Source organism: Oncorhynchus keta, unplaced genomic scaffold (genome assembly GCF_023373465.1).
Source record: "Oncorhynchus keta strain PuntledgeMale-10-30-2019 unplaced genomic scaffold, Oket_V2 Un_contig_3860_pilon_pilon, whole genome shotgun sequence".
Classification (NCBI taxonomy): domain Eukaryota; kingdom Metazoa; phylum Chordata; class Actinopteri; order Salmoniformes; family Salmonidae; genus Oncorhynchus; species Oncorhynchus keta.
The window spans coordinates 371,848-393,170 of NW_026287470.1; the positions used below are offsets into that span (position 1 = coordinate 371,848).

The 21,323-nt window shown below is 44.3% G+C and overlaps 1 protein-coding gene across 2 annotated transcripts in view; it reads left to right on the forward strand.

Annotated features, from left to right (window-relative positions):
* The window catches only part of cabp2a (calcium binding protein 2a), a 79,360-nt gene that overhangs the window by 42,917 nt on the left and 15,120 nt on the right, over positions 1–21,323 (forward strand). The window contains exons 1-3 of one of the 2 annotated variants that reach the window (XM_052508789.1): positions 616–677; positions 2,187–2,399; positions 20,289–20,319. In XM_052508789.1, coding sequence (XP_052364749.1) covers positions 648–677; positions 2,187–2,399; positions 20,289–20,319 — 274 coding nt within the window. In that variant the 5' untranslated portion in view covers positions 616–647. Of the gene's footprint in view, positions 1–615; positions 678–2,186; positions 2,400–20,288; positions 20,320–21,323 lie in introns of those variants that run through there. The other variant, XM_052508788.1, reaches the window with a different exon arrangement.

Below are 21,323 nucleotides of genomic sequence, written 5' to 3' on the forward strand. Positions count from 1 at the left end.
ATGTTGAGGATTAAAAAGGCATCCCGTTTCCCTTCTAATTCTCCCCCCTCTCAATTCTGTCAAATCGGTGATTTGCAGGGTGAGTGAGTGAGGAAAAGAACGGTAAAGGGCTGATATTGACTAAATTGAAGGGTAATCAAGGGAACATTAATGGAGAGAGAGAGAGAGAGAGAGAGAGAGAGAGAGAGAGAGAGAGAGAGAGAGAGAGAGAGAGAGAGAGAGAGAGAGAGAGAGAGAAATAACCGACTATAGAATCACCTTGCTCTCCTAATTTATCCTGACTTTAGCACCATGCGTGAGGGTTTCCAACAATTCAAGGAGCTTTGACCAGAGACACATGGCGACCGCATGGCAACCTAGTCTCTCAATAGACCAATCGGATCATTGATTCAGCAGTTAGGAGGACCTCATTGGCTGGATTATCATCTTGATTATCATCAACATCAGTAGTGTTCTATTGGTGGCTGAAGAGCTCAATTCTGGGACAGATTAGAACTTTAGGTTTGGACCGGGACTTTGGCTGGAGAGTTTATGTAATAGCTAACTGGAGAGAGGGAGGGAGGGAGAGGAGAGGGACGGGGCACGGGGCACGGGACAGAGGGAAAGAGAGGGGGATGAGAGGAGGACTCAGAGAGAAGGAAAAGCTGATGGGAAATAAGAGAAGCAAAATGAGGAAGGTAAGGGATTATTCCTCAATTATTTACTGTCGTTTAGATTATTTGGGTATTTAGTATTGGAGATCTATTGATTCTATAGATGTGAGAGAGACAGACGTATGTTTTCTTTTTTTTACTGTAGGTGGTGTGAAAGTTACCTTTCTAAGACTTGCAATGTGCATCACTTTTAAAAAAATCGACATTGTTTCTTACACATTGACTTTTAGCTGAATCAGAAATATCATTTTTTAAATGTTTATTAGCATTGACGACACTGAGTTGACTGTACAGAATATTGGTTCATACACGCTGCTAGGAATGACTGAAACCAGGAAGCATTGCTACTTTAGTAACAGCATACTGGTTCATACACACTGCTAGGAATGACTGAAACCAGGAAGCATTGCTACTTTAGTAACAGCATACTGGTTCATACACGCTGCTAGGAATGACTGAAACCAGGAAGCATTGCTACTTTAGTAACAGCATACTGGTTCATACACACTGCTAGGAATGACTGAAACCATACTGGTTCATACACACTGCTAGGAATGACTGAAACCAGGAAGCATTGCTACTTTAGTAACAGCATACTGGTTCATACACACTGCTAGGAATGACTGAAACCAGGAAGCATTGCTACTTTAGTAACAGCATACTGGTTCATACACACGCTGCTAGGAATGACTGAAACCAGGAAGCATTGCTACTTTAGTAACAGCATACTGGTTCATACACACTGCTAGGAATGACTGAAACCAGGAAGCATTGCTACTTTAGTAACAGCATACTGGTTCATACACGCTGCTAGGAATGACTGAAACCAGGAAGCATTGCTACTTTAGTAACAGCATACTTTAGTAACAGCATACTGGTTCATACACACTGTAGGAATCACTAAACACTACTTTAGTAACATGACTGAAACCAGGAAAACCATTGCTACTTTAGTAACAGCATACTGGTTCATACACGCTGCTAGGAATGACTGAAACCAGGAAGCATTGCTACTTTAGTTTAGTAACAGCATACTGGTTCATACACACTGCTAGGAATGACTGAAACCAGGAAGCTGCTACTTTAGGAATGACTGAAACCAGGAAGCATTGCTACTTTAGTAACAGCATACTGGTTCATACACACTGCTAGGAATGACTGAAACCAGGAAACCAGTAACAGCATACTGGTTCATACACACTGCTAGGAATGACTGAAACCAGGAAGCATTGCTACTTTAGTAACAGCATACTGGTTCATACACACTGGTAGGAATGACTGAAACCAGGAAGCATTGCTACTTTAGTAACAGCATACTGGTTCATACACGCTGCTAGGAATGACTGAAACCAGGAAGCATTGCTACTTTAGTGATCTGGTCTACAGCCTAGTGTGTCTTAGAACAATAAGGAACAGGGCTGAACAACTGCTTCACTCACCTACCATTTTTATTGGCTGAACACACCTTTTCTGATCATTCTGATTGGTTGGCATGTGGTTGGTTAATCGATCTGATTGGTTCCCCTCCCTAAGGGGGTATTGCCCTCGGAGGGGAGCGGAGCCCCATTGGCTGCGGCGGCAATGCCGGGGGGTGTGGGGGCCCTGGAGGAAGAAGAGGAGGAAGATGAAAGGAGAAGAGTGTTTGAGGAGCCTTTGTGTGCTGTGGTCCAGAACTGCACCGTTCTACACAACATCGTGGGCCCCGCCTGCATCTTCCTCAGAGAGGCGTTCATTCAGAGCCAGCTCGTATGTAACCTTACAGAGATACACACACACGCACGCACGCAGGCACGCACACACACACACTAATGTAAACTACATACTATACTGATATAATAGTCATCCGTTTATCGATTTCAGACATTTTGTCTGAACAAATCACCAGTTCTCTGTGGTCCTTGACGAAACTTTTAAAAGAGTGTAACACCATATCAGCTTGTACGTTCACCAAGATCTTACATCCATCCCATAATATCATTACCATCATGATCCCTTCATCAAACGTCACCCTGTCCATAAGCTCTGAATCTATCCACCTGGATCAATTCATTATAAGTTACCCTGTACACAGCTCTGATCCTATCCACTCATCACCCTGTCCACAACTCTGATCCTATCCACTCACCACCCTGTCCACAGCTCTGATCCTATCCACTCACCACCCTGTCCACAGCTCTGATCTTATCCACTCACCACCCTGTCCACAGCTCTGATCCTATCCACTCACCACCCTGTCCACAGCTCTGATCTTATCCACTCATAACCCTATCCACAGCTCTGATCCTATCCACTCACCACCCTGTCCACAGCTCTGATCTTATCCACTCACCAACCTGAACACAGCTCTGATCCTATCCACTCACCACCCTGAACACAGCTCTGATCCTATCCACTCACCACCCTGAACACAGCTCTGATCCTATCCACAGCTCTGATCCTATCCACAGCTCTGATCCTATCCACTCACCAACCTGAACACAGCTCTGATCTTATCCACTCACCACCCTGTCCACAGCTCTGATCCTATCCACTCATCACCCATTCCACAGCTCTGATCCTATCCACTCAGCTCTGATCCCACAGCTCTGATCCTATCCACAGCTCTGATCCTATCCACTCACCACCCTGTCCACAGCTCTGATCCTATCCACTCACCAACCTGAACATAGCTCTGATCCTATCCACTCACCACCCTGTCCACAGCTCTGATCCTATCCACAGCTCTGATCCTATCCACTCACCACCAAATCCACAGCTCTGATCCTATCCACTCACCACCCTGTCCACAGCTCTGATCCTATCCACTCATCACCCATTCCACAGCTCTGATCCTATCCACTCATCACCCATTCCACAGCTCTGATCCTATCCACTCATCACCCATTCCACAGCTCTGATCCTATCCACTCATCACCCATTCCACAGCTCTGATCATATCCACAGCTCTGATCTTATCCACTCATAACCCTATCCACAGCTCTGATCCTATCCACAGCTCTGATCCTACCCACTCACCACCCTGTCCACAGCTCTGATCCTATCCACAGCTCTGATCCTATCCACTCACCACCCTGTCCACAGCTCTGATCCTATCCACAGCTCATCCTATCCACTCACCACCCTGTCCACAGCTCTGATCCTATCCACTCACCACCCTGTCCACAGCTCTAATCCTATCCACTCACCACCCTGTCCACAGCTCTGATCCTATCCACTCACCACCCTGTCCACAGCTCTGATCCTATCCACTCACCACCCTGTCCACAGCTCTGATCCTATCCACAGCTCTGATCCTATCCACTCACCAACCTGAACACAGCTCTGATCCTATCCACTCACCACCCTGTCCACAGCTCTGATCCTATCCACTCACCACCAAATCCACAGCTCTGATCCTATCCACAGCTCTGATCCTATCCACTCACCACCCTGTCCACAGCTCTGATCCCATCCACTCACCACCCTGTCCACAGCTCTGATCCTATCCACAGCTCTGATCCTATCCACAGCTCTGATCCTATCCACTCACCACTCTGTCCACAGCTCTAATCCTATCCACAGCTCTTATCCTATCCACAGCTCAGATCCTATCCACTCACCACCCTGTCCACAGCTCTAATCCTATCCACAGCTCTTATCCTATCCACAGCTCTGATCCTATCCACTCACCACCCTATCCACAGCTCAGATCCTATCCACTCACCACCCTGTCCACAGCTCTAATCCTATCCACAGCTCTTATCCTATCCACAGCTCTGATCCTATCCACTCACCACCCTATCCACAGCTCAGATCCTATCCACTCACCACCCTATCCACAGCTCAGATCCTATCCACTCACCACCCTATCCACAGCTCTGATCCTATCCACTCACCACCCTGTCCACAACTCTGATCCTATACACAGCTCTGATCCTATCCACTCACCACCCTGTCCACAGCTCTAATCCTATCCACTCACCACCCTGTCCACAGCTCTAATCCTATCCACAGCTCTGTTCCTATCCACAGCTCTGATCCTATTCACTCACCACCCTGTCCACAGCTCTAATCCTATCCACAGCTCTGATACTATCCACTCACCACCCTGTCCACAGCTCTAATCCTATCCACTCACCACCCTGTCCACAGCTCTAATCCTATCCACAGCTCTGATACTATCCACTCACCACCCTGTCCACAGCTCTGATCCTATCCACAGCTCTGATACTATCCACTCACCACCCTGTCCACAGCTCTGATCCTATCCACTCACCACCCTGTCCACAGCTCTAATCCTATCCACAGCTCTGTTCCTATCCACAGCTCTGATCCTATTCACTCACCACCCTGTCCACAGCTCTAATCCTATCCACAGCTCTTATCCTATCCACAGGTCGGATCCTATCCACTCACCACCCTGTCCACAGCTCTAATCCTATCCACAGCTCTGATCCTATCCACAGGTCGGATCCTATCCACTCACCACCCTGTCCACAGCTCTAATCCTATCCACAGCTCTGATCCTATCCACAGCTCTGATACTATCCACTCACCACCCTGTCCACAACTCTGATCCTACCCACAGCTCTGATCCTGTCCACTCACCACCCTGTCCACAGCTCTAATCCTATCCACTCACCACCCTATCCACAGCTCTGATCCTATCCAAAACTCTGATCCTATCCACTCACCACCCTGTCCACGGCTCTGATCCTATCCACTCACCACCCTATCCACAGCTCTGATCCTATCCACTCACCACCCTGTCCACAGCTCTGATCCTATCCAAAATTCTGATCCTATCCACTCACCACCCTGTCCACAGCTCTGATCCTATCCACAGCTCTGTTCCTATCCACAGCTCTGATCCTATCCACTCACCACTCTGTCCACAGCTCTGATCCTATCCACTCACCACCCTGTCCACAGCTCTAATCCTATCCACAGCTCTTATCCTATCCACAGCTCAGATCCTATCCACTCACCACCCTGTCCACAACACTGATCCTATCCACAGCTCTGATCCTATCCACAGCTCTGATCCTATCCACTCACCACTCTGTCCACAGCTCTGATTCTATCCACTCACCACCCTGTCCACAGCTCAGATCCTATCCACTCACCACCCTGTCCACAACACTGATCCTATCCACAGCTCTGATCCTATCCACAGCTCTGATCCTATCCACTCACCACCCTGTCCACAGCTCTAATCCTATCCACAGCTCTGTTCCTATCCACAGCTCTGATCCTATTCACTCACCACCCTGTCCACAGCTCTAATCCTATCCACAGCTCTTATCCTATCCACAGGTCGGATCCTATCCACTCACCACCCTGTCCACAGCTCTAATCCTATCCACATCTCTGATCCTATCCACAGCTCTGATCCTATCCACTCACCACCCTGTCCACAGCTCTGATCCTATCCACTCATCACCATTCCACAGCTCTGATCCTATCCACTCACCACCCTATCCACAGCTCTGATCCTATCCACAGCTCTGATCCTATCCACTCACCACCCTGTCCACAGCTCCGATCCTATCCACTCACCACCCTGTCCACAGATCTGATCCTATCCACTCATCACCCTGTCCACAGCTCTAATCATATCCACAGCTCTGTTCCTATCCACAGCACTGATCCTATCCACAGCTCAGATCCTATCCACTCACCACCCTATCCACAGCACTGATCCTATCCACAGCTCTGATCCTATCCACAGCTCTGACACTATGCACTCACCACCCTATCCACAACTCTTATCCTATTCGCAGCTCTGATCCTATCCACAGCTCTGATCCTATCCACTCACCACCCTATCCACAGCACTGATCCTATCCACAGTTCTGATCCTATCCACTCACCACCCTATCCACAGTACTGATCCTGTCCACAGCTCTGATACTATCCACTCACCACCCTATCCACAGCTCTGATCCTATCCACAGCACTGATCCTATCCACAGCTCTGATCCTATCCACTCACCACCCTATCCACAGCTCTGATCCTATCCACAGCTCTGATCCTATCCACAGCTCTGATACTATCCACTCACCACCCTATCCACAGCACTGATCCTATCCACAGCACTGATCCTATCCACAGCTCTGATACTATCCACTCACCACCCTATCCACAGCACTGATCCTATCCACAGTTCTGATCCTATCCACTCACCACCTTATCCACAGTACTGGTCCTGTCCACAGCTCTGATACTATCCACTTACCACCCTATCCACAGCTCTGATACTATCCACAGCTCTGATACTATCCACTCACCACCCTATCCACAGCTCTGATCCTATCCACAGCTCTGATACTAGCCACTCACCACCCTGTCCACAGCACTGATCATATCCACAGCTCTGATCCTATCCACAGTTATGATCCTATCCACTCAATATCAGGTTCCATTTCTATGACACCAGCATCTCCCCTGTGACATCATCATCACCATTACATTCTGAACAGCATGATTGGAGGAAACCACTTCTACATCATCTCCACCAAAGATCATCTGCCAACCCTGTGAGTGTCCCATATCCATTGAATCTGCTATAAATTGTTGTTACTTATTTACTTTACATATAGAGCACCGTGCGACATTATTTTAGCAAGCAACACGTTCTATGGTAGACCACATCCTGCTGTGTTTTATGTTATAATCTCCCATCATGAAGTGGGAATAATACTGTGAAATTGTAACAATGATGATAATGTCCAATTAGTGTAAGAGCAGTTTGAAAAGAGCACCTGAAAATTCTGCTTGTTTTGCATGGCTGGATTTTTGGCCTGCCTGGCGACATCACCAGTTGATTTAAGTTAATAGACCAATAGCAAAGGGAGATTCAAACCTCACTGCCGATAACAGCTATTTTTCAGGTTACATTTGCCTCCCATTTGTCTCAATTATATCCCTTGCTCAGACCACTCCCAGACTTTCCTAGCTAAAGTATTGCTTGAGAAATGTCATTTAGCTAAAAAGCCACTTTTTGATCATTTTAATTCAAAACAATTACAGTAAGGGATACTTCGGGATTTTTGCACTTCCCGAGAGTTAGATGAACTTGTGTATACCATGTTTATGTCTGCATGCAGTTGAAGGAAGCAATGACTGCATGCTAGCTGTACCTGTAGACTTCCAGCCATTGCTCTAACGCTACTTAGCATTGGCTCGCAAAACTACCTCTAACTTCCTTAATACTGGACGCAGAGACATACAGAAAAAAGGTATCCACGAGTTGAGATGACTCTGGGGAAGTAGATAAAGGGATCCAGGAGTTGATCTGACTCTGGGGAAGTAGATAAAGGTATCCACGAGTTGAGATGCCTCTGGGGAAGTAGATAAAGGTATCCACGAGTTGAGATGACTCTGGGGAAGTAGATAAAGGTATCCACGAGTTGAGATGCCTCTGGGGAAGTAGATAAAGGTATCCACGAGTTGAGATGACTCTGGGGAAGTAGATAAAGGTATCCACGAGTTGAGATGCCTCTGGGGAAGTAGATAAAGGTATCCACGAGTTGAGATGCCTCTGGGGAAGTAGATAAAGGTATCCACGAGTTGAGATGCCTCTGGGGAAGTAGATAAAGGTATCCACGAGTTGAGATGCCTCTGGGGAAGTAGATAAAGGTATCCACGAGTTTAGATGCCTCTGGGGAAGTAGATAAAGGTATCCATCTGTAGATAAAGGTATCCAGATACCTCTGGGGAAGTAGATAAAGGTATCCACGAGTTGAGATGCCTCTGGGGAAGTAGATAGAGGTAACAGGTATAGATGCCTCTGGGGAAGTAGATAAAGGTATCCACGAGTTGAGATGACTCTGGGGAAGTAGATAAAGGTATCCACGAGTTGAGATGCCTCTGGGGAAGTAGATAAAGGTATCCACGAGTTGAGATGTCTCTGGGGAAATAGATAAAGGGAACCATGAGTTTAGATGCCTCTGGGGAAGTAGATAAAGGGAACCATGAGTTTAGATGCCTCTGGGGAAATAGATAAAGGGAACCATGAGTTTAGATGCCTCTGGGGAAGTAGATAAAGGGAACCATGAGTTTAGATGCCTCTGGGGAAGTAGATAAAGGGAACCGTGGGTTTAGATGCCTCTGGGGAAGTAGATAAAGGGAACCATGAGTTTAGATGCCTCTGGGGAAGTAGATAAAGGTATCCACGAGTTGAGATGACTCTGGGGAAGTAGATAAAGGGAACCATGAGTTTAGATGCCTCTGGGGAAGTAGATAAAGGTATCCACGAGTTGAGATGACTCTGGGGAAGTAGATAAAGGGAACCAAAACCCTGAAGGGTCCCTTTAATTGATACCCAGAAAGGACTTGATCGGGATAAAATCCTTAAGGTTTCTATGTTTAGAGTAGAACAAACAAAGATAAAAGAGAACGAAGTCCTACAACAGATTGTTCTGTAGATGTTGTTGAAGACAGAGTGTGTGGCGATGACATGGTCAGTGCTCAGCCTGTTCCTCAACGTTGTAATTTAGATGATGGATTCATCTCCTGCTCACCGAGCGAGCAGCGTCTGATATGGCCTCTTATTCCAGATTAATGTCTTTGTTCGAGTGAGAAGAGATCATATTGTCTCAGTCCCAAGTGGCACCCTATTCCGTATTTAGTGCATTACTTTTAACCAGGGCTCTGGTCAAAAGTAGTGCACTACATGGGGAATATGGTACCATTTTGTACACAGCCACAATCACACACATAGGGGAGTAATTTCCTGATAGCAGCTATGCTAGGCTAATGCTAAGTACTATTAGCTCGGTGTTTTTTTCCCATTTGGGCCAGGTACTTAGAGTAACTGACGAGCTAGCACTTGATAGAGGATCTGTCCTTAGATGGACTGTTGGGGAGAAATATCACATGTGGGGAGATGGTGTGGTTTTGATTCCGTCAATTTGAATTGGAGATGCTTATTAGTGATGGGTATTTCATGAACCAACAGCTTTTTTTGATGAACGTTGGAAATCAAATCGCATTAGTGAAAGAGCCGTTCATTTGGCGCCCTGATTTGCATACTGCTGCTACTGCTTTATGAGCTCAAAACAATGATTATCTGCAGATACGTTACAGCAACATTATCTAACGTTACAACATTATCTAACGTTACAACATTATCTAAAGAGGGTGAATCCTCACTGCAGAAACAATACATAGCGGGGAGAGCACGTCATTCTGGTCGCTCATTTTAGCAATGCGTAACAAAAATTGCAGCAGATCTACGTTAACACTTTGGCCAGGTAAAAAATGCATTTGAATATGCATCTAACGGTCTGATATAATGGTAGCATACTTTATGTTAGAGATGTTTCAATGTGTTCACAGTTCTGAAGAGCCGTTCGGCAGTCAAACGATGCGCCTCACAGAACAGTTTCAGGAACACCCATCCCACATGCTGATGGGAGGCCAGCATAGAGGCATGTGGGCAGGGATTGGTCAATTTGAAAGCGATGGACCATTTGAACCAACCAGAGAGTGTAGTACTGCTATCTATACAGGGCTGTCAATCGATCAGATCATTAGAACCTTTTCTACAAAGGTTTGACCTAAAAGCTACACTGGCGAGGAGGGTAAATGGCAGGGATTCGGACCATTTGAACCACTCATGTTATTATGAGTTAGAATGGCATAAGGGTTAATAGTCTATTGATACGGAACACAAAGTACTGGTTATGTAATCCTACAATCCCCTGTTCTCTGAAATGGAGAGGAAAGCTGATCTCATGTCTGAGACCAGTTGGAGGTGTCTGTAGGTCCAGAGTGGATTTATGAGCTATGATGGTGCATATTGCTGGGGATATGAACCTATAAGAGCTATGATGGTGCATATTGCTGGGGATATGAACCTATAAGAGCTATGATGATGCGTATTGCTGGGGATATGAACCTATAAGAGCTGTGATGATGCATATTGCTGGGGATATGAACCTATAAGAGCTATGATGGTGCATATTGCTGGGGATATGAACCTATAAGAGCTATGATGATGCATATCGCTGGGGATATGAACCTATAAGAGCTATGATGATGCGTATTGCTGGGGATATGAACCTATAAGAGCTGTGATGATGCATATTGCTGGGGATATGAACCTATAAGAGCTATGATGATGCATATTGCTGGGGATATGAACCTATAAGAGCTGATGCATATGATATGAATTTATGTGATGATGCTGGGGATATGAATTTATCTTGATGAGCTATGATGATGCGTATGCTGGGGATATGAACCTATAAGAGCTATGATGATGCGTATTGCTGGGGATATGAACCTATAAGAGCTATGATGATGCGTATTGCTGGGGATATGAACCTATAAGAGCTATGATGATGTGTATTGCTGGGGATATGAACCTATAAGAGCTATGATGGTGCATATTGCTGGGGATATGAACCTATAAGAGCTATGATGATGCATATCGCTGGGGATATGAACCTATAAGAGCTATGATGATGCGTATTGCTGGGGATATGAACCTATAAGAGCTGTTATGATGCGTATTGCTGGGGATATGAACCGATAAGAGCTGTGATGATGCGTATTGCTGGGGATATGAACCTATAAGTCCAACCAAGCCCCAACACCTTGGTTGGAAGGTGAAAGTCTAAATACAATTGTGTGTGTCTGTGTGTAAGCAAGTCGATGAGCATAGTGCCTATCATCATTAGTAATTTATCTTGATGAGCATAGTGCCTATCATCATTAGTAATTTATCTTGATGAGCATAGTGCCTATCATCATTAGTAATTTATCTTGATGAGCATAGTGCCTATCATCATTAGTAATTTATCTTGATGAGCATAGTGCCTATCATCATTAGTAATTTATCTTGATGAGCATAGTGCCTATCATCATTAGTAATTTATCTTGATGAGCATAGTGCCTATCATCATTAGTAATTTATCTGGATACTGTTTAGCATACATATAATCTCTCTCCTGTTCACTCTAATCCAATCCTGTTGTATTACTATTCCTGGTGATGTGGTTGTGATGTCATTGGCTGTCAGTCACAGAACAGAAGACAGAACACGTGTGAAACAAGGCCATCGGGACACAACTCTCCAGCCACCCTAGAGAGCACGCGGCCGGGAGAAAGTGGGTGTGCTCAGGCAAATCCTTTCAACAAAAGTAGAGCAAATCTCTCAATTGCTGTGAATTAGAACCCATTGTGCATTTAGATTACATCATAGTATTCACACTGACGTTCGGGTCATCATTCAAATAACATGTTATTAGTCACGTGCTTAGCAGATGTTATTGCGGGTGGAGCAAAAGGCTTGTTTGCGGGTGGAGCAAAAGGCTTGTTTGCGGGTGGAGCAAAAGGCTTGTTTGCGGGTGGAGCAAAAGGCTTGTTTGCGGGTGGAGCAAAAGGCTTGTTTGGTCGGGTGGAGCAAAAGGCTTGTTTGCGGGTGGAGCAAAAGGCTTGTTTGCGGGTGGAGCAAAAGGCTTGTTTGCGGGTGGAGCAAAAGGCTTGTTTGCGGGTGGAGCAAAAGGCTTGTTTGCGGGTGTAGCAAAAGGCTTGTTTGCGGGTGGAGCAAAAGGCTTGTTTGCGGGTGGAGCAAAAGGCTTGTTTGCGGGTGGAGCAAAAGGCTTGTTTGCGGGTGGAGCAAAAGGCTTGTTTGCGGGTGGAGCAAAAGGCTTGTTTGCGGGTGGAGCAAAAGGCTTGTTTGCGGGTGGAGCAAAAGGCTTGTTTGCGGGTGGAGCAAAAGGCTTGTTTGCGGGTGGAGCAAAAGGCTTGTTTGCGGGTGTAGGGAAAATCTTTCTGACATTCATCAGAAAGAATGACAAAGCTTTTGATATCATTGAGATAAATGATGGACTTTGAGTTTGTGAACGAGAGATTTGTGCCTTTACTTTTAGCAAACAGATGTGGCTTATTATGGCAGCGTCATCACCTCAGCATCCGTTGTGCTGTGACTATCCTCCACCATCCAAACTCAATATCTTACATGCATCCTATAGAAGTATCTCTGGTTTAGGACTCAAAACATTACTGTATTTATTTTTCATTTGTATTTAACTAGGCAAGTCAGTTAAGAACAAACTCTTATTTACAATGATGACCTACCAAAAGGCAAAAGGCCTCCTGCGGGGACGGGGCCTGGGATTAAAAATATATAAATGAAAACAATATAAATAGGACAAAACACACATCACAACAAGAGAGACAACACTACATAAAGAGAGACCTAACACAACAACATAGCAAGGCAGCAACACATGACAACACAACACTACATAAAGAGAGACCTAACACAACAACATAGCAAGGCAGCAACACATGACAACACAGAATGGTATAAACAAAACATAACATGGTAGCATGGTAGCAACACAACATGGTAGCAGCACAAAACATGGTACAAACATTATTGGGCACAGACAACAGCACAAAGGGCAAGAAGGTAGAGACAACAGTACATCACACTTAGCAGCCACAACTGTCAGTAAGAGTGTCCATGATTGAGTCTTTGAATGAAGAGATGGAGATAAAACTGTCCAGTTTGAGTGTTTGTTGCAGCACGTTCCAGTCACTAGCTGCAGCGAACTGAAAAGAGGAGTATATCCTATAGAAAACTTCCTCGGTTAGGACTCTTTATTTAGCTAATTATGCCACTTCTGAAGGTAATTGTTTGCACCAGATGTTATTTAGGGGCTTCATAGCAAACGGGTGAATACATAAGAATGGACCACTTTTCAGTAAAGTCCTTTTTTTTTTCATTTCACTTCACCAATTTGGACTATTTGGTGAATGTCCATTACATAAAATCCAAATAAAAACCTATTTAAATGACAGGTTGTAATGGAACAGAATAGGAAAAACACCAAGGGGGATGAATACTTTTGCAAAGCTCTGTATCTCTGGTTTAGGACTCAATACGTTACTGTAACATACAATTGAAGTCGGAAGTTTACATACAATTAGGTTGGAGTCATTAAATCTTGTTTTCAACAACTCCACAAATTTCTTGTTAACAAACTATAGCTTTGGCAAGTCGGTTAGGACATCTACTTTGTGCATGACAAGTAATTTTTCCAAAAATTGCTTACAGACAGATTGTTTCATTTATATTTCACTGTATCAGAATTCCAGTGGGTCAGAAGTTAACATACACTATGTTGACTGTGCCTTTAAACAGCTTGGAAAATTCCAGAAAATGATGTCATGGCTTTAGAAGCTTCTGATAGACAAATTTACATAATTTGAGTCAAGTGGAGGTGTGCCTGTGGATGTATTTCAAGGCCTACCTTCAAACTCAGTGCCTTTTTGCATGACATCATGGGAAAATCAAAAGAAGCAATTTCCAAACGCCCGAAGGTACCAGGTTCATCTGTACAAACAATAGCACATAAGTATAAACACCGTGGGACCACGCGGCCGTCATACCGCTTAGGAAGAAGACGCCTTCTGTCTCCTAGAGATGAACGTACTTTGGTGCAAAAAGTGCAAATAGACCCCAGAACAACAGCAAAGGACCTTGTAAAGATGCTGGAGGAAAAAGGTACAAAAGTATCTATATCCACAATAAAACGAGTCCTATATCAACATAACCTGAATGGCCGCTCAACAAGGAAGAAGCCACTGCTCCAAAACCGCCATAAAAAAGCCAGACTACGGTTTGAAACTGCACATGGGGACAAAGATTCTACTTTTTGGAGAAATGTCCTCTGGTCTGATGAAACAAAAATAGAACTGTTTGGCCGCAATGACCATCGTTATGTTTGGAGGGAAAAGGGGAGGCTTGCAAGTCAAAGAACACCATCCCAACCGTGAAGCACAGCATCATGTTGTGGGGGTGCTTTGCTGCAGGAGGGACTGGTGCACTTCACAAAATAGATGAAATCATGAGGATGGAAAAATATGTGGATATATTGAAGCAACATCTCAAGACATCAGTCAGGAAGTTAAAGCTTGGTCGCAAATGGGTCTTCTAAATGGACAATAACCCCAAGCATACATCCAAAGTTGTGGCAAACTGGCTTAAGGGCAACAAAGTTAAGGTACTGGAGTGGCCATCAGAAAGCCCTGACCTCAATCCCATAGAAAAATTGTGGGCAGAACTGAAAAAGCGTGTGCGAGCAAGGAGGCCTACAAACCTGACTCAACTCTGTCAGGAGAAATGGGCCAAAATTCACCGAACTTATTGTGGGAAGCTTGTGGAAGGCTACTCGAAACGTTTGACCCAAGTTAAACATTTTAAGGCAATGCTACCAAATACTAATTGAGTGTGTGAACATTTCTGACCCACTGGGAATGTGATGAAAAAAATAAAAGCTGAAATAAATAATTCTCTCTGCTATTATTCTCACATTTCCCATTATTAAAATAAAGTGGTGATCCTAAATGACCTAATACAGTGAATTTTTACAAAAAAACTGAGTTTAAATGTATTTGGCTAAGGTGTACGTAAACCTCCGGCTTTCAACTGTATATCCTCAATACGTTACTGTAACATATATCCTCTAGAAGAATCTCTGGTTTAGGACCCAATACGTTACTGTAACATATATCCTCTAGAAGAATCTCTGGTTTAGGACCCAATACGTTACTGTAACATATATCCTCTAGAAGAATCTCTGGTTTAGGACCCAATACGTTACTGTAACATATATCCTACAGAAGAATCTCTGGTTTAGGACCCAAACGTTACTGTAACATATATCCTCTAGAAGAATCTCTGGTTTAGGACCCAATACGTTACTGTAACATATACAGAAGAATCTCTGGTTTAGGACCCAATACGTTACTGTAACATATATCCTACTAGAAGAATCTCTGGTTTAGGACCCAATACGTTACTGTAACATATATCCTCTAGAAGAATCTCTGGTTTAGGACCCAATACGTTACTGTAACATATATCCTACTAGAAGAATCTCTGGTTTAGGACCCAATACGTTACTGTAACATATATCCTACAGAAGAATCTCTGGTTTAGGACCCAATACGTTACTGTAACATATATCATGAAGAAGAATCTCTGGTTTAGGACCCAATACGTTACTGTAACATATATCCTCTAGAAGAATCTCTGGTTTAGGACCCAATACGTTACTGTAACATATATCCTCTAGAAGAATCTCTGGTTTAGGACCCAATACGTTACTGTAACATATATCCTCTAGAAGAATCTCTGGTTTAGGACCCAATACGTTACTGTAACATATATCCTCTAGAAGAATCTCTGGTTTAGGACCCAATACGTTACTTAACATATATCCTCTAGAAGAATCTCTGGTTTAGGACCCAATACGTTACTGTAACATATACAGAAGAATCTCTGGTTTAGGACCCAATACGTTACTGTAACATATATCCTCTAGAAGAATCTCTGGTTTAGGACCCAATACGTTACTGTAACATATATCCTCTAGAAGAATCTCTGGTTTAGGACCCAATACGTTACTGTAACATATATCCTCAGAAGAATCTCTGGTTTAGGACCCAATACGTTACTGTAACATATATCCTACAGAAGAATCTCTGGTTTAGGACCCAATACGTTACTGTAACATATATCCTCTAGAAGAATCTCTGGTTTAGGACCCAATACGTTACTGTAACATATACAGAAGAATCTCTGGTTTAGGACCCTACAGAAGAATCTCTGGTTTAGGACCCAATCCAAACGTTACTGTAACATATATCCTCTGAAGAAACAATACGTTAGTAACATATATCCTACAGAAGAATCTCTGGTTTAGGACCCAAAGTTTAACATAACTAGAAGAATCTCTGGTTTAGGACCCAATACGTTACTGTAACATATATCCTACAGAAGAATCTCTGGTTTAGGAAGAATACGTTACTGTCATATATCCTAGAAGAATCTCTGTTTAGGACCCAATACATTACTGTAACATATATCCTCTAGAAGAATCTCTGGTTTAGGACCCAATACGTTACAACATATACCCTCTAGAAGAATCTCTGGAGGACCCAATACGTTACTGTAAAATGTCCTCTGGTCTGAAGAATCTCTGCTTTAACCCAATACGTTACTGTAACCTATATCCTCTAGAAGAATCTCTGGTTTAGGACCCAATACGTTACTGTAACATATATCCTACAGAAGAATCTCTGGTTTAGGACCCAATATTACTGTAACATTATCCCAGAAGAATCTCTGGTTTAGGACCCAATACGTTACTGTAACATATATCCTCTAGAAGAATCTCTGGTTTAGGACCCAACCGTTACTGTAAAATGTCCTCTGGAATCTCTGTTTTGACCTATGACCCTGGCTGTAACATATACTCCTGGAAGAATCTCTGGTTTGAAACGTTATGTATATGGATGGAAAATCTCTGGTTTAGGACCCAAAGTTACTCTAACACCATCCTCTAGAAGAATCTCTGGTTTAGGACTGCAATCATGTTACTGGGGGTAACATATTCCTCTAGGAAGAATCTCTGGTTTGCAATACGTTACTGTAACATAATCCTCTAGAAGAAATCTGGTTTAGGACCCAAACGTTACTGTAACATATATCCTCTAGAAGAATCTCTGGTTTAAGACCCAATCGTTACTGTAACATATATCCTCTAGAAGAATCTCTGGTTTAGGACCCAATACGTTACTGTAACATATATCCTACAGAAGAATCTCTGGTTTAGGACCTTCTACGTTACTGTAACATATATCCTACAGAAGAATCTCTGGTTTAGGACCCAATACGTTACTGTAACATATATCCTACTGAAGAATCTCTGGTTTAGGACCCAATGACGTTACTGTAACATATATCCTCTAGAAGAATCTCTGGTTTAGGACCCAAACGTTACTGTAACATATATCCTCTAGAAGAATCTCTGGTTTAGGACCCAATACGTTACTGTCAACATATATCCACAGAAGAATCTCTGGTTTATTCACCCAAACGTTACTGTAACATATATTCTAGAAGAATCTCTGGTTTTGACCCAATACGTTACTGTAACATATATCCTCTAGAAGAATCTCTGGTTTAGGACCCAATGGCTGTTACTGTAACAATATCCTACAGAAGAATCTCTGGTTTAGGACCCAAATTGAGTTTGTAACATATATCCTCTAGAAGAATCTCTGGTTTAGGACCCAATACGTTACTGTAACATATATCCTCTAGAAGAATCTCTGGTTTAGGACCCTAGGTTACTGTAACATATCTCCACAGAAGAATCTCTGGTTTAGGACCCAATACGTTACTGTAACATATATCCTCTAGAAGAATCTCTGGTTTAGGACCCAATACGTTACTGTAACATATATCCTCTAGAAGAATCTCTGGTTTAGGACCCAATACGTTACTGTAACATATATCCTCTAGAAGAATCTCTGGTTTAGGACCCAATACGTTACTGTAACATATATCCTCTAGAAGAATCTCTGGTTTAGGACCCAATACGTTACTGTAACATATATCCTACAGAAGAATCTCTGGTTTAGGACCCAATACGTTACTGTAACATATATCCTCTAGAAGAATCTCTGGTTTAGGACCCAATACGTTACTGTAACATATATCCTACAGAAGAATCTCTGGTTTAGGACTGTTTGACCTACGACCCTGGCTGCATGGCAACTCTGACCCTGTAATCTGTTTTGACCTTTGACCCTGGCTGCATGGCAACTTTGGCCCTGTAATCTGTTTGACCTATGACCCTGGCTGCATGGCAACTCTGGCCCTGTAATCTGTTTTGACCTATGACCCTGGCTGCATGGCAACTCTGGCCCTGTAATCTGTTTTGACCTTTGACCCTGGCTGCATGGCAACTTTGGCCCTGTAATCTGTTTGACCTATGACCCTGGCTGCATGGCAACTTTGGCCCTGTAATCTGTTTGACCTATGACCCTGGCTGCATGGCAACTCTGGCCCTGTAATCTGTTTTGACCTATGACCCTGGCTGCATGGCAACTTTGGCCCTGTAATCTGTTTGACCTTGACCCTGGCTGCATGGCAACTTTGGCCCTGTAATCTGTTTGACCTATGACCCTGGCTGCATGGAAACTTTGGCCCTGTAATCTGTTTGACCTATGACCCTGGCTACATGGCACTTCTGGGCCTGTAATCTGTTTTGACCTATGACCCTGGCTGCATAGCAACTCTGGCCCTGTAATCTGTTTTGACCTATAACCCTGGCTGCATGGCAACTCTGGCCATGTAATCTGTTTTGACCTATGACCCTGGCTGCATGGCAACTCTGACCCTGTAATCTGTTTTGACCTTTGACCCTGGCTGCATGGCAACTCTGGCCCTGTAATCTGTTTTGACCTATGACCCTGGCTGCATGGCAACTCTGGCCCTGTAATCTGTTTTGACCTATGACCCTGGCTGCATGGCAACTCTGGGCCTGTAATCTGTTTTGACCTATGACCCTGGCTGCATGGCAACTCTGGCCCTGTAATCTGTTTTGACCTATGACCCTGGCTGCATGATGAAATGTTATTTGTCACATGAATGAAACATTATTTGTAACATGCTTAGTAAACAACAAGTAGACTAACAGTGAAATGCATACCTGGTCACTGGCAGAACCCACCGTGTGTGTGTGTGTGTGTGTGTGTGTGTGTGTGTGTGTGTGTGTGTGTGTGTGTGTGTGTGTGTGTGTGTGTGTGTGTGTGTGTGTGTGTGTGTGTGTGTGTGTGTGTGTGTGTGTGTGTGTGTGTGTGTGTGTGTGTGTGTGTCCAGTCATTGGCAGAACCTACTGTGTGTTTGAGACTGACTACAGTCAGATTGCACAACATCACTGATTACTCTACAAATCCCCTTGCAACAAACTGATCCCCTCTAACACGCTGCCTGTGTCTACCTCACACTGACTACATCCCAAATGGCACCCTTTTCCCATATAGTACACTGCTTTGGATTGATGAGCCCTGGTCAAAGTAGTGCACTATACATGGAATAGGGTGCCATTTGGGACATGACCGCTTCGATGTAGCCTACCACTGACAGACAGAGCAGTGCAGCCAATCACAGGGGACGGAATAGGACTGTGTTGAGCGAACTGAGGGGTTGCTAAAGCCAGTCAGATCACATGCTGTGTAATCCTGTAACAAATCGCCGGTCTGGCTGCGTAACATGTATTGATGGGGTTTTAGAGATGAGGGAGGGAGGGAGGGAGGGAGGGAGGCAACATGCGTGAGAGAGAAGTGAATGAATCCTCTGTATTTAAGATTATGCCATCTCTCACTCTAAAATGATTCCCTATCAAATGAGTCCATATCTAATGAGTCCATATCAAATGAGTCCATATCTAATGAGTCCATATCAAATGAGTCCCTATCTAATGAGTCCATATCAAATGAGTCCATATCTAATGAGTCCATATCTAATGATTCCATATCTAATGAGTCCATATCTAATGAGTCCATATCTAATGATTCCATATCTAATGAGTCCATATGAAATGCTTTACTACCTGTCCAGTTCAGTCCACAACATTCAGATGGAGCTAAATCAAAGATGTGCAGTTCTCTTTGTTTTTATGAGGATGTTTCTCTGTCAGCCATTGTGTGTGTGTATTTCTGTCCATCTACACTACAGTATATTCAGGGTCCTTATAGTTGTGTGTGTGTCTGTTTCCGTGCGAGCTAACACACTGTGTCTGTCACTCTGTGTGTGTCCCCTCCAATCTGAAACCCTGCAGGACAGAGACCTACGGCCAGAAGAGATTGAAGGTACAGATATAAGAGACATTACACAGAGCCAGTCAACACTGTCATCCTCCCTCTCCTTCCCTGTTTCTCTCAGTCAACACCATCATCCTCCCTCTGTCCCTGTTTCTCTCAGTCAACACCATCATCTTCCCTGTCCCTGTTTCTCTCAGTCAACACCATCATCTTCCCTCTGTCCCTGTTTCTCTCAGTCAACACGGTCATCTTCCCTCTCCTTCCCTGTTTCTCTCAGTCAACACCGTCATCCTCCCCTGTCCCTGTTTCTCTCAGTCAACACCGTCATCCTCCCTCTGTCCCTGTTTCTCTCAGTCAACACCGTCATCCTCCCTCCGTCCCTGTTTCTCTCAGTCAACACCGTCATCCTCCCTCCGTCCCTGTTTCTCTCAGTCAACACCGTCATCCTCCCTCTGTCCCTGTTTCTCTCAGTCAACACCGTCATCCTCACTCTGTCCCTGTTTCTCTCAGTCAACACCGTCATCCTCCTCTGTCCCTGTTTCTCTCAGTCAACACCATCATCCTCCCTCCGTCCCTGTTTCTCTCAGTCAACACCGTCATCCTCCCTCCGTCCCTGTTTCTCTCAGTCAACACCGTCATCCTCACTCTGTCCCTGTTTCTCTCAGTCAACACCATCATCCTCCCACTCCCTGTTTCTCCTGTCATCCTTCTGTCCCTGTTTCTCTCAGTCAACACTGTCATCCTCCCACTCCCTGTTTCTCTCAGTCAACACCATCATCCTCCCTCTGTCCCTGTTTCTCTCAGTCAACACCGTCATCCTCCCAACTCCCTTTTCTCTCAGTCAACACTGTCATCCTCCCCCTCCCTGTTTCTCTCAGTCAACACTGTCATCCTCCCCTCCCTGTTTCTCTCAGTCAACAACATCATCCTCCCACTCCCTGTTTCTCTCAGTCAACACCGTCATCCTCCCACTCCCTGTTTCTCTCAGTCAACACCATCATCCTCCCTCTGTCCCTGTTTCTCTCAGTCAACACCATCATCCTCCCCTGTCC